General features: G+C 53.2%; 1 protein-coding gene across 3 annotated transcripts; it reads right to left on the minus strand.

The window, feature by feature from the left end:
* Positions 1-473: 473 nt before the first annotated feature.
* Positions 474-17,793, minus strand: CIZ1 (CDKN1A interacting zinc finger protein 1). Of its 3 annotated transcripts, none has more exons than XM_029203181.1 (17): positions 17,532-17,793; positions 16,847-16,970; positions 16,487-16,602; positions 14,657-14,728; positions 12,566-12,792; positions 10,085-10,163; positions 9,796-9,904; positions 8,667-9,295; positions 8,285-8,406; positions 7,499-7,696; positions 6,615-6,739; positions 4,216-4,303; positions 3,651-3,764; positions 3,306-3,452; positions 1,531-1,600; positions 1,185-1,306; positions 474-814 (listed from the first exon to the last, which is right to left on the minus strand). In XM_029203181.1, the coding sequence occupies exons 2-17, from the start codon at positions 16,963-16,965 to the stop codon at positions 599-601; spliced, it is 2,553 nt and encodes an 850-aa protein (XP_029059014.1). In that variant the 5' UTR covers positions 16,966-16,970; positions 17,532-17,793; the 3' UTR covers positions 474-598. The 3 variants fall into 3 exon arrangements, with proteins under 3 accessions (XP_029059014.1, XP_029059012.1, XP_029059013.1); XM_029203179.1 differs by having other exon boundaries at positions 10,085-10,178; XM_029203180.1 differs by having other exon boundaries at positions 10,085-10,178; positions 17,692-17,759.
* Positions 17,794-24,936: the final 7,143 nt, after the last annotated feature.

The raw sequence follows: 24,936 nt of genomic DNA on the forward strand, positions 1-24,936 counted from the left end.
ACCAGAGGGCCTGAGCAGTGAGGGCCCCCACTCCTGCCCTTCAGCTTCCGTAGGGTCCAGCTGGGAGAGGCCAGGACAGGGGGGTCCAGAGTTCAGGCTCGGGGTCAAGTCCTGGCCACTCACCAGATATATGACCTTCAGCAGGCACTTGACCTTGCTACGCCTCAGTTTCTTCATCTGGGATAATGGGATAATTTGGGGATAACAAGACCTACCTCCTAGGGACACTGTGAAGATTAAATGAGATCTTACTTGAAGGTAGTACTTTCCTAGCCTGGGTACATTATTAAGAGGGAAACTGAGGCTCAGGAGGTGAAACACCTCATAATCCCAGAGTCCCTGGTTAGGGAGCCTGTCTTCAGCTTTCCAGTTCTGCCACCACACTACCCGCAGGGGCTGGGTGCTGACTGAGAGCTAGCTGGGGGCCCCCTTTCCCTGTCCACCCAGACGGAAGTGCTGGTGGGGACTATACAGCCAAACTACCTTCTTTTATTGGATTTTGAGTAAAAACACCAACCATGTCACAGTCTCCACACAGACTCCTAAAAAGCGTAGCAGATCTAGACCCAGACGGGGCAGCTGTGGGCCGCTCCCTCCATCAGGTTTTGAGGCGGCTTGAGCGCCGGGGTAGTGGGTGCTGAGCGGGTTGGGCTGTCACCTTGCTGGGGGTTTTGGCTGTGTCCTGGGTGCTGGGCTGCGTGGGTGTGCGGCCGCCAGAGGTGAACAGAGCAGTCAGGGCGTTTCGGGCGTTGATTGCACACCGGCGGCTCACGGGCCTGGTGGTGGGGCTGGGCTTCTTGGCCTTCTTGTATTTCTGGACACAGAGAGTGCAGGTGAGGCCAGGCTTCCTCCCCACCTGGTGTGCTCCTGGCCAGAGGCTGCTTCCCCAGCCCAGTTGAGACAGTGTCAGACATGCTGTGTGACCCTGTGTGATGTGCTCAGCCTCTCTGGGCCAGAGCTCTAGAGCTAACAGCCCAGCCCTCAGCACCCACCATAACAACTGCAGAGAGACATTGGCCCCAACGTGGCTCTGATTCCCTTTGTGGGCAGAGCCTCTCACTGGGGGCTGTACCCAGGGGCTGAGGCCAAACACAGGAGGGCGGTGGCCACTGGCTGTCCCCATCAGCTAGGACACAGTCTTGACTCCCTGGGCAGGGCAGAGCCGGGAAGGGGGCCTGACTCACCTGCAGGTTCTCAAAGTGGGCCAGGGACTTGCAGTGGGAGAGCTGCGCCCCTGAGTTGCTGTGGTAGAATTTGTGGCAGATGCGGCAGATGTAGCCCATCACGGGCACCAGGAAGTCCACACCTGTGGGACAGCAGGGTCTGTGCACTCACATGCCTCACCAGCCAGGTGTCCCCCCTTCTCTAGGGGCCCATTTGCTACCCCTCCCCACCCTCCAGATGGGAAAAGAAAAGAGGACGAGGGGACAGGATGCCTGGCCAGGATGCTGTGGCTGGGATCTGGGGGGTCGCCTGGAGGCAACCTGAGGGCCGCAGCTCCTGCAGGTGGGGTCAGGGCTGGGGTCTTACCATATGCCGTGTCGGGGCTATATGTCTCCGAGCCTTTCCACTCCTCTATGGATATATCTCTGGATCTCACCTGGAAACACACACAGGTGTGGGCCTCCATTGGTTCTGGCTTCCCCTAGCCTCCAAAACGCAGGCAGGGACTGGAACCCACCCATGCTCTTCAATCAAGGAACCCCGCCTTGATTTCCAGGAGGTTGTGGGTGGCATGCTCTGAGCCTCTGCACATGCTGATCCTGCCCCCCGAGTGCCTTTCCCAATCTATACTTTCCAGGTTCAGCTCAATCAGTCCCCTCCTCCAGGAAGCCCTCCTGCTCCCACACTGGCCATAATCCATGCCAGGTATGCCCAACACATCACACGTGTCATTTCGCTGAATCCTCATAACAACTTTCTATGGTTTGCCCATTTTACATAAGAGGAAACAGTCCCAGGCACATTAACTCACTTGCCCAGGGTCATACAGCGGGTTTATGGAGGTGCAGGGTAGTGAGCCCTGGTGAGCCCCCAGCCCTGGTTACACTCTGCCATGAGCCCCCCGCCAGCTCCCTAATGCTGCAGCAACCACGGTCTTAGGGGGTAGGTTTCAAGTGATCAAGGATCCCTTGTCTCACTGGCTGGACATGAGCCCCTTCCACACAAGGCCACGCCTAGCAGTGCCTTGCAAACAAATCTGGCTTTTAAGAATAACGACCACCCCCTGGGCTGTGACCCTTCCTTACAGTCTGAGTTGGGACTATTCTAAGCAGAGGAACAGGCTTATAGAGGCCAAGGGGCTTGCCCAGGGTCATGCCACTGCTGACCGCTGAGTAGCAAAGCTGGCATCTCCCCCAACCTGCTTAGGGCTGGAGGCCACCCACGCAACCTTCCATCCACAGCCCCGTTATGCACCGCCCCCTGTGGCTGCCCCCTCACCACCCTGGACTGTAACAGACAAGTTCTGTGAGGACAGGGGCCAGAACTTCAACCCCAAGTACCCCTGGTATCCAGCACCAGGGCCTGGCCCAGACAGATGCTCTGGAAACACTTGTTAAACTGCAAAGCTCCTCCAGCTCCTCGCTCATGGGAAGCAGCAGAGCTGGGGTATTTTTGAGCACGGGCTCTGCAGTCTCGCCTCCTGGCATCCAAGTGGGTGAGATTCTGCCAGGAAAGTGCTTGGTACACGCGTGGCATATAGTAAGTGCTCAAAAAATGTTCACTGCTCTCGCCACCATCCTCATCACCTTTCACTGACTTTTCCTGTATGCACCACATAGCTCCCCTCTCCATGCCTTTTTTTTTTTGTGTGTGGTACACGGGCCTCTCACCGCTGTGGTTCTCCCATTGTGGAGCACAGGCTCCAGACGCGCAGGCTCAGTGGCCATGGCTCACAGGCCCAGCCGCTCCGCGGCATGTGGGATCCTCCCGGACTGGGGCACGAACCCGTGTCCCCTGTATCGGCAGGCGGACTCTCAACCACTGCGCCACCAGGGAAGCCCTCTCCATGCCTTTATGATGCTGTTCTCTTGCCCTAGGATGCCCTTTCTCTTCCACAAGTAAAAACAGCAGCCAGGCTTTGAAGACCTTGCATATTTCACCTGCTACCCTATAGGTGTCATGATGTATATTTACATATCGTCATATTGAATAGAGTTCCTATTGATACTAAATCGTGGCAGGGCTTAGTGCCCAAAGATGCCAGCACAGTGCCTCCTGGCCCTTGGGAGGCGGGGTGAGGTCTCTCCTGGGCTGGGAGTCCAGCCTCCAGCCTCCGTTCCACACCACGTCCCCCCAAGCACCTGCTTGCAGAATTCCTCCTCAACCTCGATCTCTTCTTCATCATCGTCGTCCTCCTCTTCTTCATCGCCCTCAAAGCAGCCCACGGCGTCCACCGTGATGAAGTGGTCCTCATCTTGGCTGGCAATCTCCTTCTCGAGCATCTTCAGCTTCCCAGGGAGTGGGTGAAGGCTCAAGTCAGCTCTGGGCAGCCAGGGTGCGACACCCCATCCTCCCCACACCCCAGAGAACTCCAGTTCCCCCGGACCTGCTATGAATTTGGACTGGAATACACCTCAACTTGCTGTGTGGCCTTGGCCAAGTCTCTACTTCCCTGGGCCCGTGTCCTCTGAGGGAGCTGGGGTTACCTCCTTGGCTTTGTCCTTATGCCCCTGGGACTTCACATGTTCCACAAACTTGCGGGGGGTCTTGAAGTAGCGGTTGCAAACAGTGCAGAAAGGCCGCAGGGATTGTTTGGCGATCTGGGGACAGGAAGGCAGGCCAAGTGGGCGGCGGGCAGCATCCCCAGGCGCAGCCAGGCAGGGCCCAGCGAGACCTCGCCTCCCACTTGCAGGCCCGCCACTCCTGTAGTCAGCCGGCTGTGCTGCACAGGACACAGGCAAACACATCCCGTCCCTGTGCTATAAGGAAGGACGGCAGATGGCAACAGAGACAGGGCCGTCGGAAGACAGGGAGAGAGGGCAGGCACCTGAGGACCCCACGAGCCCCGAGGCCGAATGCAGGGTGAGATGGTGCCTTGCCCACGCTGGACAGATGGGGAAACTGAAGCCCAAAGAGGAAAAACGTGACTGACTCGTCATGAGTTACGGCCACGCAGTGACAAAGGCTGATGTTTGCTTTCTGCTCCCAACCTGGGCTCCCTCCTCCCCAGCCCTGGGCTTGGGCGCCTTCGCAGCAGGTGGGCCCTCATACCTTGTGGTCCTGCGTCCTCCGGTGCTGGATCAGGTCCCCCATGTAGTAGAGCTGGCAGGTGTTGCACCAGCGCCTGGGTGGAGGCTCTCTAAATGATGACAATCAAAACAAGTACAGTGTGACACCGCATTCTTGCTGGAAAGACAGCAGCTCTTCCAGACGCTCCATAAACGGAATGCAATTCCAACAGAATCGTTTTTTTGGAAACTTAACAAAACGGTCCTGAGGCTCATCTGGAAGAATACTTAAATAGGAATAAGAGAGAAAACTTGGGGGGAGAAATGAGATTTAGAAGCATCTGGGATACCAGGAGGCTACCAGGACGGTGACAGAACTGAGGATATCTGTCCTGGAGATCTCCTCTTATCCTTCAGTTTAGAAAAAACCTCCCTTTCCCAGAGCTGTTCTTCCACCTCTCCCCATTTCTGGACCTGTCCCAATCCCAGGTAGCCAGGCCCCCCTCTGGGACCCCAAAGTGCCACTGCTACAGCATTTTCCACGATGGATCGGGAGGACCTGATCCCTTCTCTGCCCTCACTGGACTGCAAGCTCTGGGAAGCCAGGACAGCACCCCAGCATCCCCGGGGCCTGGCATGGGATCAGCCCAGAGTTTCTGACTGTGTCAGAAGGACACACAGCCTATCGGAAGGACTGCCACATTCTGCACAGGGCCAAGTCCAGATTCAAGGGCAGACGTCATCAGAAGACAATGTAATCGGAATCCCCTCCACCTGAAGCTTGTTTATAGCTTGGGCTACAGCCCTGCAGTTTTCTTCCGTCACAAGATCTTTTTTTAAATTAATTAATTAGTTTGTTTCTTTAATTTTTTTGGCTGTGTTGGGTCTCCGTTGCTGCATGCGGGCTTTCTCTAGTTGTGGCGAGCGGAGGCTGCTCTTCGTTGCAGTGCTCGGGCTTCTCATTGCGGTGGCTTCTCTCGTTGCGAAGCATGGGCTCTAGGCACGCAGGCTTCAGTAGCTGTGGCACGTGGGCTCAGTAGTTGTGGCGCACAGGCTTAGTTGCTCTGTGGCACGTGGGATCTTCCCAGGCCAGGGCTCAAACCTGTGTTCCTTGCATTGGCAGGCAGATTCTTAACCACTGCACTACCAGGGAAGCCCAAGATCTATTTTTATATTGAATATAATCAAACTCTTTCTGCAAACGCTATTTTGGATCCTGTTCTAACTTGACGCTGCATCACACATATGTTTCCACATTATCAGAAATTCCCTAGAATTAGTTCTACCACCAAGTGGATAAGACTTAAACTGATCTGACTAATCCTCTAGTTTTGAATAGATCATTTCCAACTAAATTTTTTCACCATTGCATTAACTCTGCAAGGAGCAACTCTGTGAGTCACCTTTCTCCTGTCTTTATGATGATTTGGCCTAAGTATAACTCCTAGGTCAGCAAGCAAAGGGAGCCTTAAGGCTGGAGAACATCCTACAAAGCCACAGGGAAGCTCTTCTCTTAGTGAGAACTGCCTAACAGAGACACAGAAGCCTTTGGAGAGAGTGCTTCCCGTCACGCAGGAGATGCAAGCTGAAGCTACCCGAGGGCCCTTCCTGTCCCCTCACCCCATGCAGGGAGCTTCAAGCTGTGACCCTCTATAAATGCTCACGGCACAGTCCCCGACCATTGACCCAAGGCCTATCTAGCCTCTGAAAGGGTCTGATTTTGCCTCCACAGGACTTGTTTCATCTTGTTTTAATTCTGAACTAGCTGTTAACATTTTGAAATTGGGAGATTCACATACAAATCTAGGTTTCTAGATGCCTCTGAAAAACCAGGAGGTCTGGAGCTGAGTGGCAGCTGTCCTCTGAGACACAGCCCATATCCCGCAGGGTGTCCCGAGCCAGCAGCATCCTGTTTCTTTCACTGATGATGCCTCCCAGCCCCTGCAGGCCTCAGTGATTGCCCACAGAGCACCCCAAGAGCCAGTCCCAGACTCTGGGAGGGCTGACATTTCTGATGGGCCAAGTCCCCACGACAAAGAAAGGGGGTGACCCAGGGAAGCTCTAACCTCAAGCCACAAGATGAGCAGATCCTGACCTTCAGGCCCCCGTGGTTGGGGTCAGCATATATGCCAGGGGAGCAGGGTGTCCCACAACCCACTTCCCTCCCACATACATGGTCACACTGTTCCTGCCTGGATATAACCTTAAGAGACTGTCTAGCTCATGAGTTCCTGCATTACACCCCTCGTGAGGCCATTTTACAGATAAGGAAAACTGAGGTCCAAGGCCACACAGTTAGTGATGTGACGAGGTGTCTCAGGGAGGGCAATGCTTAACCCAAAAGCAGACCTTGTGGATGGTAGATTCAGGGTCCCTCTCTGCCGGGGCTGGCTTGCGAGACCGCCTACCCCCCCTACAGCGGCTCTGAGATCCCCCACTCACTGGTCCTCTCGCTCCAGGACATCCCGGGGCACAGGCAGCAGGGACAGGAGGCAGGCTTGGCTCATGTGCTGGATCTCTCCGAGCCGCTGCTGGTGCTGGGCCCCCGACATGTGGTCCTGGAACTCCTGCAGCAGGCGAGAGGAAGGAAGGGGCATGAGGAGTGAGCCCCAGAACGGTGGGCAAGAGTGCGGCCCGGGGAAGAGGCCTCCAACCTTAGCTTCGTGCTCACCCCACCTCCGCTGGGAGGCCGTTTCTCTTACAACCCTGTGTGGCCAGAGAAGGATGGTGAATGGAGGCACGGAGTGAGTACATGCCAGCCAGAGCCTCTGCTCCCCCTGGAGACTGAGCGCCTCCAAGGCGAGGAGCAGTCTGATCAAATTCCAGGTCCCCATGGCTCTGCTCAGGGGAGGCACAGAGGGACGAAGGTAACAATAGCGATAGTAATAATCATACCAGTATGATGCTGTTATTAATGCTGCACTCGCTCTGGGCCGGGCCTGGGGCTTATGACTTCAGTGTCGAGTCGCTGAATCCCCAGAACTTGCCAGTGAGGTGGGTTCTATTTTTTTTTTCTAGAGGCGGGTTCTAAATGTTTCCTCCTCTGACACATGCGGAAACCGAGGCACAAAGGGTGGAATTCACCTTCCGAAACCCACACGGCCAGTCAGGGCTGATTTGAACCAGGTCCACCCAACTCTAAAATCCTGCCCGCTTGGCTGGTCAGGAAATGTTTTGTGAGCAAATGTACAGCTGCTGGGGGTGGGGCTTGAGGGCCCATGTGGCCACAGAGGCAGCCGTGGGAAGGGCAGGCTAGGCATCACATACAGACCCCAAACCCTCCGCCCGCCCACGTGACCTCCCCACCCACCCGCTGGGGGCGGTACCTGCTGGCTGCTGCAGCCGGCCTTGCAGATGTAGCAGAAGAACTGAAGGGCCTGCTTAGAGGGCGTGCTGGCCGCCGCAGGGGTGGCAGAGATAGAGTCGCCGGACCAGGGCCCAGGTGTGAGGGGTACGGTGCTAAAGGCCCGGCTGTCACTGCTCTGCAGGATGGTGACCTTCAGGGAGCCCCCGGCACCCCACACCTACACCGGAAGCAGGAGCAGAGCTACCACCAGCTGGGCGCTTACAGTGGGCCAGCCCCATGCTAAACATCTAGGAGCCCTCCTGACAGCCCACTTTACAAGTGGGGAAACTGAGGCTCTGAGTTGTCAGGTGATTGCCCAAGCTCGCTCAGCCAGGAAGCACCACAGTCAGGATTCAAACCCAGGTCCGCCTCACTCTAAAGTCTACCCACCCCACCCCCCACATGACAGATGGAGACGCATGAAGAAGGGAGGGGGTTTGGCCAGGAGGCAGGGCTGGGCCCTGAGCCCCAGGCACAGGCTTCCAGCTGCGCTCCCTCCGCTGGAGCAACGTTACCTGTGGGGGGCTCTGGGGGCTCTAGTTTCGGGGTGAGCCGGCTGGAAGGGACCCTTATCACTAAAAGTACCTCCAGATCATCAGAGCAAAGGCATGTGAAGGCTGAACCACTGTCACTGAACCACTGCCAAATCCAGTCTGATCTACCCAAGAACCCAGGTGGAGGGCTGCTGTCACATTTCACAGGAGGGGAAACCCGAGGGGGCACTGAGGGGGTGCACCATGTGGTCCTCATCAGCATCTCTACCCACCCCCAGCATCTCTCTTGCTCTTTCTTCACATTCTCCCACATCCAGGCCACTGGTCAACTCTTCCTGGCTCTCCTCCAGGCCAACCTGGGTGCCCACTGGCTCCGGCGAGGCCTCCTCCAGGCCTGAAATGACAGATGTGCTCTGCTTCCCCAGGGTCCATCTCCCACCTGGGCCCTGAGGGACCCAGGCCCAAGAGCCACCTTCTCTGCCCACATCCAGGACCTTGAAGCCTCCAGTGCAGACGGCCCCGAACCCTAGATCCAGGCCCAACCCTCAGTCCCAGGCAGCACCCAGTCAGGGTTGGACAGTGCCAGGGTAGGACTGAAGGGTTCAGGCAGAGCTGTCCCATCACCAGGCCGGCTGGGAGCCACTGCTCACTTACCTGCTCCAGTTTCCACTGTATCGGGCGGCGTCTCCAGCACTGCAGAGTGAACCGGAACTGGGGCTTTCTCCAGTGCCGGCACTGACACCTGTGGCTGAGTCTGAGGCTGTCTCTGGTTTGGCTCCAGTGGCTGCACTGGCAACTGCACTGGAGGTTGCTCCAGTGGCAGCTCCAGCGGCTGGACCCTCGGCTGCGCTTCTGTCTGGACCTGTGGATACGTCTGCGTCTGTGCCTGCTTCTGCAGCAGTGGCTGCACCTGCCTTGGGGACTGTGAATGTGCCTGTGGCTGCATCTGTTTCTGTGGCTCTGCCTCCTTCTGCAGCTGCAGACGCTCCTGTTGTGGTACTAAGTGCTCTGGAGAGGTCTGTGTCTGTGCCTGCTTCTGCAGCTTTGGCTGCACCTGGGCCTTCAATGGTAGCATCTGTGGCTGAGTCTCTGGCTGAATCTGTGGCTGCACCTGGGCTTGGATCTGCAGAACTCGTGGCTGAAATCGTGGCAGCACTCGAGCTTCCAGTGGCTCAAGCAGCAGCTCGGTTGTCTGTGTCTGCTTTGGTGCCATCAACCGGGCCTGCGGCTGGACCTTTGCCTGCAGCTGCCCTGGGGTCCCCTTCTCTGTGGGCTCCTCTGAGCTAGGAAGGATCAAAAGAAGATCAAATTCAATTGGCCCCAGGGGCTCCCAAGAAAGGCCATGACCTAAGCTCCAGTCCTAGCTATGCCACGTACAAAGCTAGGGATTTGGATGAGCCCCCTCGGCTCTCTGGGTCCCAGTTTCACCTAAATAAATTGGATCACTTGCTCCCACCTCCCACAGCTTGCTAATATGTATCCGAGGTCCTGTAAGCCTGCCTACCCTCTGCCCACTCTCTGAGGTTCCAGGTTCACATCTTCATCCCTCCAAGCTGGCCACCTCACCTGTCTCCAGGTGGTTCAGTCACAGTGAAGATGCCAGAGTCCGTCTGGCTGAGGGCCTTCCCAGGTAAGGTGAAGAATTAGGTTTGACATTCCTCCAAGCCAGAAACCAAGGCCCTTTCCTTGAAGGATCTCACCCCACCAACCCCCTACCCTCTGCCTTTGCAGGAATCAGGGTACAGGGTACCTGGGCCCCAGGCAGGTTTTCAGCATCAGTTACCTCTTTGACCTTTTAGCTGGTGGCTCAGACGCCACACAAGACTCAGGCTCAGGTGCTGCAGTGCGTTTCTCCTTAGTGATGCCATCTGGGCAGTGGGGAGATTCTTGGTCTGAAATGGAGGGCAGGTGAATGACTGCCGTGCTGGATATAGCACGTACGAGATCCAGGAGATGGGGCCTGGGCTCACCCCCCCACCCACCCTGCAAGATCCCTGCCTCCCTGACCACCCCTGCACCCCACTGCCCTAACCCACGTCCCCTCTGAAGGGCCAGCAACCTCCCTCCCTCACCTTCAGGTGTGTCTGTTCGGGGCTCTGCGGCTTCCTCAGACCCCTCTGGGGGGTCCGACTTGTCCTCCACAGGCATCGTCTGAGAAGAAGAATCCTGCTTCCTTTCAGAAACCATTTATGATACCCGCCACCCACCCCAGTAAATACTCCCTTGCCCAAGAGCAGCTGCAACACGTCCCCCAGGGGATGACGGGGCCTGGCCCCAGAGAAGATCCTAAACACCCCAGGAATTCTGTCCAGGGGGTTCCATCTAGCTGCCTGCCGGTTAAGTAAATGCAGGTTTGGGGGATGCAATGCCTTCACGTTGTCCACGGTGCTGCCTCCTGATTCCCCACCCTGTTCTCCACAAAGCAGCCAGAAGGATCCTTCTCTCTCTCTCTTTTTTTTTTTTGTTGGTCATGCCGCTTGGCTTGCGGGATCTTAGCTCCCGGACCAGGGATGGAACCCAGGCCACGGCAGTGAAAGCGCAGAGTCCTAACCACTGGACCACCAGGGAATTCCTGAGGGACCCTTCTCAAACCTGATCATGTCTCTCATCTCTGTCAGGCTGCAACCCTCCCGTGATTTCCCGTAGCCCTGGATGACTCCTTCCTTACCCCAAGCCTGAAACTACCCACCCGCCCCACCCCCCTGCACAATCTGGCCCGTACCCCATGCCCACCCCTCCAGCCTCAGCTCTCCCCACGCTCCCCCTCCCCCTCTCTATGTCCACACTGGCCTTCTCTCTGTTTCCCCAAAGCCCCAGGCCTTCTCCCAGAGCCTCAAAGGCACTTCTGGCAGGAAGCCTTCCTAACCCATAGTACAGGCCCCCAGGGGCCCCAGGCTTCCTTTCTGTGGCATTTTTCATAGTCATAATTCATTGGCTGGAGCATTATTTGCATTAAGGTCTCACCACTACCACCACCCCCTCCCCAGCCCAAGATCTCAGGAGAGCATCTCCAGATGCCTTCTCTGCACCAGTGAGTCCTCCGCAGGACTTAACAGACATTTGTGAAATGAACACACAGCTCCACATGGTTCCAGGGCACCCCAGGAAGCCTCAGGAATCCACATGCAGCTTCCCTCCCTCCTACTAAGCCCCAGGAACCAGGGCTGAGTGCAAACATGCACCACATCAGGACTCCACACCCTTAAGAAACTACCCAGCTCTCACCCTGCACGACATGGGCACTGGCCTGTGAGTCAGGAGGGCTGGACTCTGGGTCTGTCGTGACAGCTGTGCAGTCCAGGGCAACCTCCACCCCACTGCCTCGGTTTTCCCATATGTAAAATGGGGGCAAGGAGGTAAACACTAGGCCAGACTGTGTTAGGACAAGCCTGACCGTAAAGTCAGAGGCCGCCTGGACCCCCCTCTGGAGGGAAATGCCTCCCCTCCAGATGTGGGTTGGCGCCAGAGCAGCCAGAAAAGGAGGGTGTTCCACCCCTCCACCACCAGATGCTCTCAGGAGTGTGGTGTGTGTGAGGAGCTGCCAGGATGTTCAGGGACAGGACAGCCTCAGGGAGGATATTATTCCCTTTGAAAATCTCTCTGAGGCTTCCTGCTTTTGTCAGGGAAAGGCCAGTAGAGGCTCAGAACCTTCGGCTGGCAACAGTGTAGAGTTTAGGATTTTAGAACATTGTTTTACCCCCAGTCACTTTTCTTTTACTTCTATGTATGGCAATTAATTGAGCTTTTTTTTTTTTAAATTTCAGACAGTGATATAATGTTTCCTTTTTAACTAAATGTAGCAGAGAAGCAGCTACTTCATTTAAAGCTGTGCTATCCCAGACGGTAGCTACTAGTCACATGTACCTGGTTTTTGAGCCCTGGAAATGTTGGAAGCCGAATTGAGACATAAGCATAAAATATACACCGGAATTTAAAGACTTACTACAAAAAAACAAAAAAAAAACGGAATGTAAAATGCCGTGTTCATTTTTTATATTGATTACAGGTTGAAATAAGTTTTTAAATATATTAAGTTGAATAGAATATGCGAGTAAAATTAATTTCACCTCTTTCTTTTTACTTTGTTACTGTGATTACTAGAAAATTTTAAATTACATGTATGGCTCACACTTTATTTCCACTGGGCAGAGCTGATTTAAAGAAAATTGGTAGAATACACCTAAAATGAATACAATGTTATATGTCAGTTACGTATCAGTTTTTTCAAAAAGAGAGAAATATTAGTAAATACTATTAGTAATATTAGTAAATAATATAAATAGTAATTAAAAAAGGAATAAATAATAGTACTGGTGGTGTTTGGATATAGCAAAAATCACATCGGGGTTCAGGAATATTTAAAGTTTGGGAAACACTAAGCGAGTCTAACTCCTGCCCCCTTCCCCATTTTACAGATGAGGAAACTGACGTACAAAGAGGGGTATGACCTGCCCAAAGGCCAATGTGAGCCAGAGAGGGCAGAGCTGGGCTGATCCCCAGATACACCCTCTCCCATTCCCATCCTCGCCTTCTCCAGTCCAGATACCACTCACCTTGCGACTGGGGGTTGTAGAGGAGGTCCGGGCCTGTTTCTGGGTGTTCCGCCCTGAAAGGTTGAGCTGGGAGGGGTTTATGGGGACCCCAACAGGAGGAGGGCCCAGCAGGGACTGCCGAGTGGCCTGGGGAAAGAACTGCTGTAGATTTGGGGTGGCCAGCTGCGGGGGTGTGAGGCTGGGAGCTGTCAGGTTTGGGGTTGCCAGGTTGTAGCCACGGAGGTTACCTGTGTGTGAAAAGAGGGGAGAAAAGGGATTACAACTGTGGTTGGGTGGTAGAGGCTAGAGTCAGGGGTCAGTCCCCCAAAGCATCATCACAGTTAACTTCCAAGGGGACCCTCCCCACCCAAGGGCAGCCAGAGGGAAGAGATGAGAGCCGAAGACGCAGTCCCACCTGGACCACTGGTGGAGAGGGGGCTTTAGGGGCTAGCGTTTTCTGCTCCAGCTGGGGAGAGAAGGGGGCCTTTTCCCACCCCAAATGCCTCCCTGGTCAGTGGCTCAAGCACCCCCAGCAACTCTGCTCACCCTCAAGCATGCTTTAGTGTACACCTTAAGGTATGTGAAAGATTCAGCACAGGACCCAAAGGGAGAACCAGCAAGAAGACTGGTGCCTGGAATAATAAGACACTCTCCTACCAATAGCAGCTACCCTTCATCAAAAGTTTCCTGGGAAGCAGGCACTTGCTAAGCACTTTCTATGCATGGCCTCAGTCACCCCGCCCAGCCACCATCAGAGTAAGCATTATCCTCTCTACTGATGACAAAATAGAGACACAAAGCGAAGGAGTGGCTTGTCCAGGGTCAATGGGAGCAGTACTGCTGTCCACAGCTGGCTACCGGAGAGGATTCTGGGCGTCTTCCTGACTCCTCCCTCTCTTCACCCTCCCCCATCCAAGCCAACACCAGATTCTATTAACACTGACTCCTACTCCTCTCCTCAGTCTAGCCTGACCCCTCTTCAAATCTCCACTCCTACCACCCCCCTTCCTCCAAAGCCACTTCATCCCCTGTGTGAATTTCAGACACAGTTTTCACACTGGATAGCAGCAAACAGTGATCTTTCAAAAATCACATTCTGACTTCGCCCCTCCCCCTGCCTAAACCCTTCCATAGCTCCCTGATACTCAGGAACGAAGCCCATTCTTCACCGTGCAAGGCCCAGTCCTGCGTTCCTCCCTGACCTCCTTTCTCGCAATTCTCCCCACACACGTGCCCACTTTATTCCAGCTACATGCTCCCATGCATCCCTCAAACAAGCCTGGTCTCTGCCTGCCTCTGGGCCTTTGCACATGCTGTTTCTTCTGTCTGGACTGTTCTACATCCCAATCATCCTTCATTCCTCCCTTTAGGTGATTCTCCTTTGGGAGGCCTTCCCAGACCCTCTCTGTATCCCCAGAGGCCCCAGCTTCCCTGTTCTAGGACCACCTGCACAATTTCCTTGTCTGCTTCCCATTGCCCACCATCTAACCACCCTGCGAACCCCTTAAGGGCAGGTACCTCATCTGACTCAGAGATCCAGCACTGGGAATTGTGTGACCCAATAAAGGACAGTTTAAATCCCTGACCCAGTGCTGGGATGGGAGGCACAGGGGTTAAGGGCGTGCATGGGTCAGATGTGCTGGGAGAACTGATTCAAATGCAGACTCCACAGTACAAGACCTGTGACCTTGAGCAAATCAGTTTCCCCTTCTTAGCCTCAGTTCCCTCATCTGTAAAATGGGGATAGTAATAGTGCTTGACTCACAATGTTTTATGAGGATTCAATGAGATATACAAATGTGCCTGGTATTTACTAAGGGTTTAATTAACATTAACTTAAAACAAATACATATACACATATGTGCAGAGAGAATGCTAACGAGCTCTTAAAAACAGTAAGATGAAAGGTGGCACACTCTAAAAGAAAAATAGACAAAGCACATGGACAAGTCACAAAAGGAATTACAAATGTTTAACAGACAAATATAAAATATTCAACCGCACTAGCACTCCAAGAAATGTAAACTAAAACATTAATGATATAGCTTTTGCCAAGCAAATTAGTAGATTAGATGTATATATACATATATATATATATCAAGAGTATAATACCCAATGTTGCCGTGGGCATGGTGAGACCGGCACTGTCATATGTGGCTGGTGGCATTGCAAACTGGTCCAGTCCTTTGGGAAAGCAATTTGGCAATACTTATCAAGAGCCATAAAATACCCATCCCCCCTGACCCAGTCATTCTACTTTTGGGAATCCATTCTAAGAGAAAATTCTGAAACATGATATTCATTCCATTATTTAAAGCAAAAAAAAAGAAAAGAAAAGAAAAGAAGCAGAAGAAAACAGCTGAGAAAGTTTAGGGACACAAGGGCACACACCTCCAGCAGAATATTAAACAGCTGTTCAAAAACAATCTTTACAGAGACTTTCAAATCATTTGGTAAATGATCATGCCACTATATTCAGTGAAAAAGAAACAAGATACAGCCTTTCACTTATATCAATAACCACAATCATATACAAGTCCCCAAGTTTGTGCCTAGAAAAAAAAGGGAGGAAATACACCAACACTTTAAAGGGTGGTTTTTTCTTTAGGAGTGAATCTGCATATGACAATTTGGGTTTTCTTATACTCTTTTTAAAATATTTCTTTCACTCTTCTTTGAAGAGTATGACTTTTTATTTTGTTTCTGTTTTTTTGTTTGTTTGTTTCTTTTTGCGATACACGGGCCTCTCACTGTTGTGGCCTCTCCCATCGCGGAGCACAGGCTCCGGACTCGCAGGCTCAGTGGCCATGGCTCACGGGCCCAGCCGCTCCGCGGCATGTGGGATCTTCCCGGACCGGAGCAAGAACCCGCGTCCCCTGCATCGGCAGGCGGACTCTCAACCACTGCGCCACCAGGGAAGCCCGAAGAGTATGACTTTTAAAATGAGTAAGAAAAAGTGAAAAAATATATATACATTGTGGGTCCCTGTGTGTGGTTTTATCTCTCTACTCATCATCTATCATTTATAAGCCAGCTCTCAGGACCATCCACACCCATGTGGCCCCAGGAGGGCTGAAGAGTGATGACCATCACATCTTCTGACCTGACTGCATACCCTGCTGGGAGGCAGGATAGCCTGGTGTCTCAGAACATAGCTCTGTAGTAAGACCACTAATCAACACCTGGGCCTCAGTTTCTTCATCTGTAAAATGGGATCATGAGTGTATCTCCCCTTAGGGTTGTCAGCAGAGTCAAGGAATTGGGTTTGTCAGGGCCTCAGCACAGTGCCCAGCCCTGAGGAACCAGCCAGCAAGCCACAGCTACCGTGCGGGAGAGGCTGGGTCTGAAGATGAGCTGGCCCCACGTCTCTGGACCCCTGGATTACTCCTGCAGGGGCTAAGGTATCGGGAGCAGCTTCTTGTAAGGAAGAGATGAAAGACTGCTCTCCACGTGGGGAAACTCAGGTAAGGACATAGGCTTAACGCAGAGGGCTAGAGACACCCACTCAGAGACCCAGGGGGTCAGGAGGCCCAGGCCTCTGTCTAGCTCAGCCACTGCTGATGCTATGTGACTCAGGGCAAATGACTTCCCTTCTCTGGACCTCGGCATCCTCATCTGTCAAATAGGATGCAAAGGAGGGTGGTCAAAACAGATCTTGCCATCCATCATATCATCTAATCTGAATGTCAGCAAACTGTGCTGAGTAGCACCCACAGAGCTAACACCATGGCCAAGGGTACACCTCTGTGATCAGACAGACCTGCATTCAGCTGAGCAACTTAGGGACTTCCACCTCCTGGAGCCTCAGTGTCCTCATCTGTAAACCAGGACGCTGACACAGCTCCCTCTCAGGGTTACTGTGTGGATTTGATGAGATTCAGTGCCGTGGGGCTGCTGGGGATCTCCCGCTAAGATGGAGCGAGACAGGGCCCGCAGTCATACCTTGCAACTGCTGCAGAAGCAAAGCTCTCTGCAGCACAGAGCCGTTGAGGAGGGAGGCTGAGTTGGTGCCCTGGAGATTCAGGAGCTGCTGCTGTGGCTGCTGCTGGGGGAGCCCCCTGTGTGTTGAGAGCAGTGTCAGAGGGCTCTGGGGAGAGTCAAACCCTCCCTCTTCCCTGAGACCCCTCACCTCCATTCTCTGCCCCCCTCTACTGCAGACAGAGCATCCCCTTTGGGTGGGAACTGATGACCTCCAGGACTCAGACAGGGATGCTCCTGAGAGAAAGGGCTGGGAGGAGGTCTCCAAGGCATGGGTCAGAGGGGCAGGTCTAGAGCCGCGCACCCCTCCAGTGGGGAGCTTACCTGCTGACGGCCATGGGCAGTGGGGCCTGCGGTGGGGACTGCTGGAGCAGCTGCTGGAGCTGCAGCAAATGCTGCTGCTGGAGCTGCTGGAGCTGCTGCTGCTGCTGCTGGCTGAACATGGCGGCTGCGGGAAGGGAAGGAGTCAGGCCGGGTCCCTGTCGCCCACCCCCAGCCCGCGGCCCTCACACGCTGCCGACCGAGCTTCACGGCTACCCTCCCGGTCCTGCCCAGAGCGTGTCACGCGTGCGCCCCATCCTTTCCATACACCTCCAATTCCACCAGCAGCAGAGTTCAACCACCCTCCCGCCAATTTCCCCCATATCTTCCCAATAGTCCCTCCTCCAAACGCCCAACCGCACCCTCCATCCCTCCGACTCCCTCCGCTCCGCAGCTCCAGGACGAGCGTCCGACAGAAATACACCTTCCACCCCACCCTTCAGCCTTTCTCTGCGCCAATCACGTAGCGAAGCCAGCCCCTGTCCACTCACACCCCTCTGATACTCCCACCCTGTCCCTTGCGCACATGTTCTGTCAATAACATCAGCGCCGCCCCACCCCCACCTTTCCCTTTCTTCCACGAACAAAGTAGGAGGAAGGCTTCCCTCCACCCTAATCCCCCCCATTCCGCTGAACCCCTTCCTCTACAGACAGAGCCAGCACTACACGTCAAAACCGGTGTCCCCACCTGTCAACGAAGCCCTCGGCCTCCATTCAAGTGGCCCCTAAGGCTTCCGGCGTCCCCCCAGCCGCGCTCGGCCCGCGCACTTCGCCTCCCAGCGCGGCTTTGGCCTCGGGAACCACACAGCCTCCTCCCCGAACCCCCTCCTCAGTCGCGCAGCCCCCACCGTGGGGGGTGGGCCGCGAGCTCCGGATCGCGGCTCCAACGGTCCCCGCAGCTCCCGGGGTCCCCGCTGCTCCGCCACGGCCTGTCCGCTCCGAAGGCCAGTCTGCAGGCCAGGGCAGGGCAGCGCCCTCTGGAGGACGGGAGGCCCGGGTGCCCACGGCCGCGCCGCGAGATCCCGCCCCGTGCACCCTTCGCGCTGCAGGGGCGGCACCTGCTCGCCCAGCTGCTGGGCGGCGCTGGGAGTGGTTCCGAGCTGCTAGGGGACCCTGGGCAGCGCAGACCCTCTGCCCCGCGTCCTCCGCATCGGTAAGGGGCGGCTCTGAGCCCCAGGTCCGTCTGTCGCCCAGAAGGGTCTCTCGTCTGGCAGGGACATCGCGGGCGACTTTGAGGGGGACCATCCCCAGCGGACCTTGCCGCGGCCGCCACTGTCCCGCGATCCGGAGACCCCGCGCGGGGCTGGGGTGGGAGGGGGCGTGCAGCCGCCGGCTGTACATTCGGGGACCGAGACCCAGCGAGAGGACGACCGGCACAACGGGGCAGAAGAATTAGCCTTGGAAGGGTTGGGGAGATCGGTTTGAAAGTGTTTTTTTGTTTGTTTCTCCGGGTTGGCTGGGGAGCGGGTGAGGAGGGCAGAGTTTAATGGTAAAAACGGCGCTCATCCTGCCCCTGAACGGTCCTGCAATCCGCAGTTAGTAAGAACAATTCCCTTTGCTTTTTCTGTTGCTCAGAGCCTACCAGAGCTGTAACAGCCCTAGGCAATGCGCTCACTTTGCATTAAGCGCCGACTGTATGCCACGCGGCGCACGGTGGCGCTAGGGACGCGCAGACTTAAGGCCGGCCCAGCGGAGACCCGAGTATCAACCAGTTACTGCAGTCATGTGACTGCAGTCATGTGACTTTAGCGCTGCCCTAAAGCTAGGGACCGGCTCTACTACAGCCCCGGGCGGCAGCACAGGTGCCTAACTCTGCCTGGACTTAGAGGCGCGAACGCGGCTTGGCGTGGCCGGAGGGCGGGGCGGGGTCGGGCTCAGGGGACTTTGCGCCTTTGGGTGGAAGGGAAGCCCGGACTATGCGGGCTTTGAAGGCGGGCCTGAAGAGTTGGTCTTTACCCCTGAGGGGCAGGGAGTGCTAGGGAAGAGTGTGACAGCATCATATCCGCCCAGATTAGATCACTCGGCTCTGGTGAGAACCAAGACGGAGGCAATGGGGAAGGAGGGGTGGGTTGAGTCAAGATCGCCTAGGCTTGCAACCAATAGATCTGGGTGCTAGCCTTGGAGAGGTCCGGTGTTGAATTGGGGCTCCACTGCCTTCTGGCTAGGCGACCCTGGCTGATGCAGGAGTCCTCTCTGAGCCTGTTTCTTCGTCTGTAAAATGAGTACCCCCTGCCGGGGATTTTTTGTGTGTGTGTCTGTGTGTCTGTGTCTGTGTATGATATTACATAATGTTTAGCACTGGGGAGCTTAGCAAATTGCCAAAGTAAAAAAAAATAAAATAATGCTCATGCTGGTGAAGGTAGAGAAGGCAGCGGTGGCTTCCTGTGTTAATTCATCTTTCTGGAAAGCAATCTGAAAATTCTCTATCAAGACTCTTGAACGTGTTCTGACCCTTGACCGGGTCCCCACTTGTAGGAATCTAGCCCAAGAAAATAATCAGAAACAAGCCTTTTAAAAGACAGCAGGGGGCTTCCCTGGTGGCGCAGTGGTTGAGAGTCCGCCTGCCGATGCAGGGGACGCGGGTTCATGCCCCGGTCCGGGAAGATCCCACATGCCGCGGAGCGGCTGGGCCCGTGAGCCATGGCCGCTGAGCCTGCGCGTCTGGAGCTTGTGCTCCACAATAGGAGAGGCCACAACAGTGAGAGGCCCGCGTACCGCAAAAAAAAAAAAAAAAAAAAAAAGACAGCAGGCTTTGGGCTTCCCTGGTGGCACAGTGGTTAAGAACCCACCTGCCAATACAGGGGACACAGGGTCGAGCCCTGGTCCGGGAAGATATCACATGCCACGAAACAACTAAGCCCATGTGCCACAACTTTTGAGCCTGTGCTCTAGAGCCCACGAGCCACAACTACTGAGCCTGCACACCTAGAGCCCGTGCTCCGCGACAAGAGAAGCCACTGCAATGAAGAGCCCGCGCACCGCAACAAAGAAAAGCCCCTGCTTGCCTCAGGTAGAGAAAGCCCACGCGCGTAACAAAGACCTAATGCAGCCAAAAATAAATTAATTAAATTTATTTTTAAAAAAGACAGCAGGTTTCTGTGATAACCTATATGAGAAAAGCATCTAGAAAAGAATGAATATATGTATTACTGAATCACTTTGCTCTATACCTGAAACTAACACATTATAAATCAACTATACTCCAATAAAATTAAAGTATACTTTTTTTAAAAAGCCAGCAGGTCGCTCACAGAAACATTATTTATAATAGCTGTCTGGAAAATAATCAACTTGGAGAACAACTAAATAAATCATTGTGTCTGCCTCTTAAGGAATAGCACACAGCCTTCAGAAACTATGTCTTCAAAGGATATTTAAACACTCATGATATGATATGAATTGAACTCAGTAGGTTACAAAAGTGCATACACATTATGACCCCAGTTTTGGAAAGAATAAATGTATGTAGTGGGCTCATGGGTGGGGGGCTGGGGGAGATTCACTTTCTCTCCTTTTTTACTAATTTGCTGTGACCAGTTGGATGACTTTATCATGGGGAGGGAGTGAACATTTTTTTTTTTAATGTATATGACCTTGTGCTGCCTCCTTGAAGACCAGACTAGATTGTGGATGGAAACACTCTGGGGACACTGTTTGGAGCTAGACTCACGTTGATTGCTTTTAATCAGTCCCTTACAGGCAAAGCCCCCCAATGAAGTATGTTCAGAGGGAGAAGAAAGGCCCCATCTCTCTGCATCCCAAATGAAGTCTGACGATGTAGCATCACCTGGAGGCCTCACTCCTGCCTCCACTTTGAGATGCACCTTTATCATGAAGTAGACTCATACTCATGTGGCTCTATGTCCAGACCTATTTGCTCCAGGAATCTACTTGTCTCTTCCCGCGATGATATCACATAGTGTGATTGTTATAGTTTTGGAATATATTTTAATGCCTAACCACACAAGCCCCTGATACTGTTATGTTTTTTAAAAATTTGCCAATTCCCAATCATGTAAGTTTTGGGGGGTAAGTTACAGAATGATTTTTGTCAAACCTTCTCCCTTCCCCACCCATGCCAAAATCCCATCAGAATTTCGACTGGTGTTGCATGAAATGTGTTTAAGTTGGAGAAACACAGCCAACTTTATCCCAAGTTTTTCAGTTTAAGAATGAGGTAAACATCTCCATCTATTCAAGCACTGCGTTATGTTATGGTTTTGCAGGCTTCTTGATCTGCCATCTGCGCAGTTTCTATAGTGGCTATTGTCGCTATTTTCCCAGTACACTTTCTAACCAGCTATTGATGACGGTGTCCTTATCCTGTAACCTGCTACTTCCTCCTCTTATTTCTGCCCTCAGTAATGTCATGTGCCCTTTGACAGTAGAAAGCAGCTGCTGAGTTGTCCCCATGTCCTTGGGACACCAGCTCAGAGCCCTGTACATCATGGTTGCTTGGGGAAGGTTGATTAATGAGCAAACGAATGAACGAATGACTCCAGGATGCAGTTTCCTCCTTCCATCCTCGGGCTGGTGTTCATCACAGCAGCTCTTCCCTTCTTGACATCTATGTCCATCACTGCACAGCGGCAAGTCCCATCAAGGCACCCAGCACAGCACACCAACGCAGGCTCACAGAGTATGCCCACAACCAGACGCCCAGCTCAGAAACCCCAGGAATAGTCCATGCTTAGCGACAGCTCCCGGCCAGACTAGAGCAGAGAAAAATATAAGGCCATACGGTTATCATGTATCAGTATCTGTCATCACCTGCGCCTTTACCTATTATTAAGCAGGGTGAGGGGAACAGAGAACAGAGGTGGGAGTGGCACGGTGGTCACAGCCTTGTTGCTGCCCCTACCTTCCAGAGAGACCTGGGGCAGGACCCCTCCCGACTTAGGATCTGAGTTTGGCCATCTCTGCTGGACAGGACTGGCTTATGTGTAATAGGGTCTCCCCACCGCTTACCAGGCTCAGCCACAGCGGCTGCCTTCCGTCCCCAAAGGAACTAAATTTCCCTTACAATCCTCCCCCTTCCTCTCACTCATCACCAGGCCGATCCCTGTCCAGTCTTCCCAGCTCAATTCAAACATCGCCTCTTCAGGAGGTCTTTCCTGATTGCCAGATATACCTTCAAAGGCCTCTGTCCACATGGGGAATAATTGGGTAATCTGGGGCCCCCTGGGGTCTGGGATTTCCACAAGCTGAGCCATCCAGGGCCGCTATATTTAGTCACTAAGTCTGCTCAGGGTCTGGCCCTTTGGATTCATTCATTCATTTGGCCCCCAATCCACACCTCCAGACCTAGCTCTGTGTCTCCCCCACAAATCCTGGCACGTTTATGATCCCTTATCCTTCCCACCAAGAGGTGACATGCTTTGCTACCTTCATGAGGCTGAAGTTTCTTCAGACAGTACAACGGTAACGATGATTATAATTATACTAATCGTAGCTCTAATGATTCACTGTTTTAGGCATTGTTTTCATGTTTTACCTGAATTATTACATCACTGAATCCTCCTCACACAACCCTATGAGTTAGGTAATAGTCTTATCCCCTTTTACAGATGCAGAAACTGAGGGCCAGGGAGGTGAACTGACTTGCCCAAGGTCACTGGGTTAGACAGTGGTAGGGGTGGGATTTGAACAGCAGGCAATCTAGCTTTGGAGCTGCGCCCTTGATCCTCAGCATACAAGGGATCTAGGCTTATGCTGTTGTTCCAGGCTTATGGGGAGCTCCTCATTGTAAGATGGGGAATTCCAAGCACAGATGCCTGGACCATTGGTGCCCCAAAGCCCCTGGGAAATCTTGGTGCCCATCCCCCAGCCACACAGAGGAGGGCACTATGTGTGCTCCAGCCTGGCCCAGATGCTTCTTCAGCAGTGACCTTGCCCCAGACACGGCCAGGTGTCTTGGCTTCATGCACCTGGTCTGCTTAGCTTGTCTTCTTCTCACAGTGGATCCGCATTCTAGCAGGACAAGTCCTGCATCTTATTAACCTCTTCATCCCCCTATGTCTTGCTTGAGGCCTGGCATGAAGTAGCCGCTGATTAATACCTGCTGAAGAATAAACGAATGAATAAATCCAAAGGGCCAGACCCTGAGCAGACTTAGTGACTAAATATAATGGCTTGATCTAGGAGCTATAGGGTCAAGGCTGCGCAATAAGGCCATCGCACAATTTAATGCAATCAGCATTTATTAAGCACCTGCTGTATGCCCAAGAAAAACCCCATCAGAAGGGACTAGTGTTTTATTTCATGTGCACTAGAAGTGTATAGGTTGCAAGGGCTGGTGCAGTATAGGATATAAACATAGAAGCCCTGGGTCTCACCTACCTCCAATTCACATCTTCACTCCATCACTTTCTGGCTTTGTGACCTTAGCCACATTCCTCTTTGTGCCTCAGTTGCCTCATCTGTCAAGGGGAACTAATAAGAACTTCTCCCTCCTGAGGGTTGAATCTCTCAGCACAGTAACCTGGCCCAGGAAGAAATGCACAGTGAGTGTTCCTGCTACTGATCTGCAAGCATAGGTGGTGGTTACAGCTTCAGGGGCTCCAGAGAGAATTCTCCCTCGTCAGTGCTCCAAGTAGAGGGTCAAAGCCATTTCTAAGACTCTCATTTAACTCATTGGCCTTCTGGATCCCCAACTTCTCAGCACCCGGGAGAACCACCTACAGTATCCCTCCTTCGGTCCTCACCAAGCCCTGTGGGAACAAGGACAGGGTAGACTTCAGGTTCATTTCCTTTCTGATTCCATTCCTTTGCTTATGCTGATTCCTCTGCCCAGAACATCAGCACTTCTCTATTCACACTCCCCTCCAAGTGGCATTTTATCCATCCGTTCTTCAAGCCTAGCACAGTCATTTTTAGCAGACCAGGGAACAGAACCAGAGCACTGCCAAACAGTGGGAAACTATGCAGCCGTGAACAAGGAATGTGACCAAACTGTTCTTACGCTGAAAGACGTCAAAGACATACTGTTGCTAAAAAAGCAAGTTGCATATGATAATATGCATTAGAGCTCCAACTCTGATGTGCACCGGAATCTCCAGGGGCCCTTGGTTCTTGTTGAATGCAGGTTGTGATCCAGCAGGTCATGAGTGAAGCCTGAGAGTCTGCATTTCTGACAAACTCGGGGTGATGCCCAGGCTGCTGGTCTGGCATGGGTGATACAGCAGTACAGGATTTATAGTATGATCCCATTTCTATAAAAACAAAATGAAACAAAATGAATATATATGGGATAAGCCAGAGAATAAACTCTAAGCTATAAGTAGTGGCTATTTCTGGGTGGGATAATGACCAGAAGCTTTCAAACACTGTGTAAAGTCTGATTTTTACAATAAGTTTCCCTATTGTAATTAGGAAAAACAACCCAGCCATGGTGGTGCTCTTCTAGGCAGACATCTGTAACCTGCACCCTCTTTCCAAATTAATGGCTCCAATTCAGGCTTCATCTCTGCCCCCTCTGGCTCTCAGAGCATAATAATGGGCTGGCTTGGAGCAGCTGCACGGGATGTGTGTTGTGTGTGACTGATGCTCCAGCTATCTGGAAGGCTGTGATCAGCAGCAGCAGTTTAATAAGGGCCTCCTAAGTGCCAGGCCAGGGCCATGCCCTTCGCAGTCATTCCCACACTGGATAACTGCGGCTGAAAGATCTGCAGGGACCTGGATCACACAGCTCGTCTGAGACCCAGGCCCGGCTCCTGGGATGGGATCCGCTTATTCCCCTCTGCCTGCCTGGAAAATTCCTCCCCTAGATGTCCACATGAGCAGCTCCCTCACTTCTTCAGGTCTCTGCTCAAATTTTTACCTTACCAGAGTCCTCCTCTGACCACTCTATACAAAATAGCAACACTACCCCCTCCTCCAACTTCCCCAGCTTCCTTGCTTTCCAAAGCACTCATCACCATCTGACAGTCATATTTATTGGCTTATTTGTGCTTTGTCCTTCTTTTTCCACTAGACTATAAGCCACATGTGGGTAAGGGCTTTATCCATTTTGCTCATTGCTTTATCACTGGGGTCTAGCATAGTTCCTGGCTTAATAAATATGCATTAAATGGGTGAATGCACAAAAGTCTCCA

Source organism: Monodon monoceros, unplaced genomic scaffold (assembly GCF_005190385.1).
Source record: "Monodon monoceros isolate NGI ecotype Baffin Bay Population unplaced genomic scaffold, NGI_Narwhal_1 Super_Scaffold_5, whole genome shotgun sequence".
NCBI classification, from domain to species: Eukaryota; Metazoa; Chordata; class Mammalia; order Artiodactyla; family Monodontidae; genus Monodon; species Monodon monoceros.

Bases quoted from the DNA above. Each gene is read 5' to 3' on its own strand.
- CIZ1 (XM_029203179.1), bottom strand. From the start codon at position 16,965: ATGTTCAGCCAGCAGCAGCAGCAGCAGCTCCAGCAGCTCCAGCAGCAG. The intron at 9,905-10,084 runs GTGAGGGAGGGA...CCTCCATTTCAG, and splicing joins CCGAACAGACACACCTGAAG to ACCAAGAATCTCCCCACTGC. The intron at 8,407-8,666 runs GTAAGTGAGCAG...CTGTCATTTCAG, and splicing joins TACAGTGGAAACTGGAGCAG to GCCTGGAGGAGGCCTCGCCG.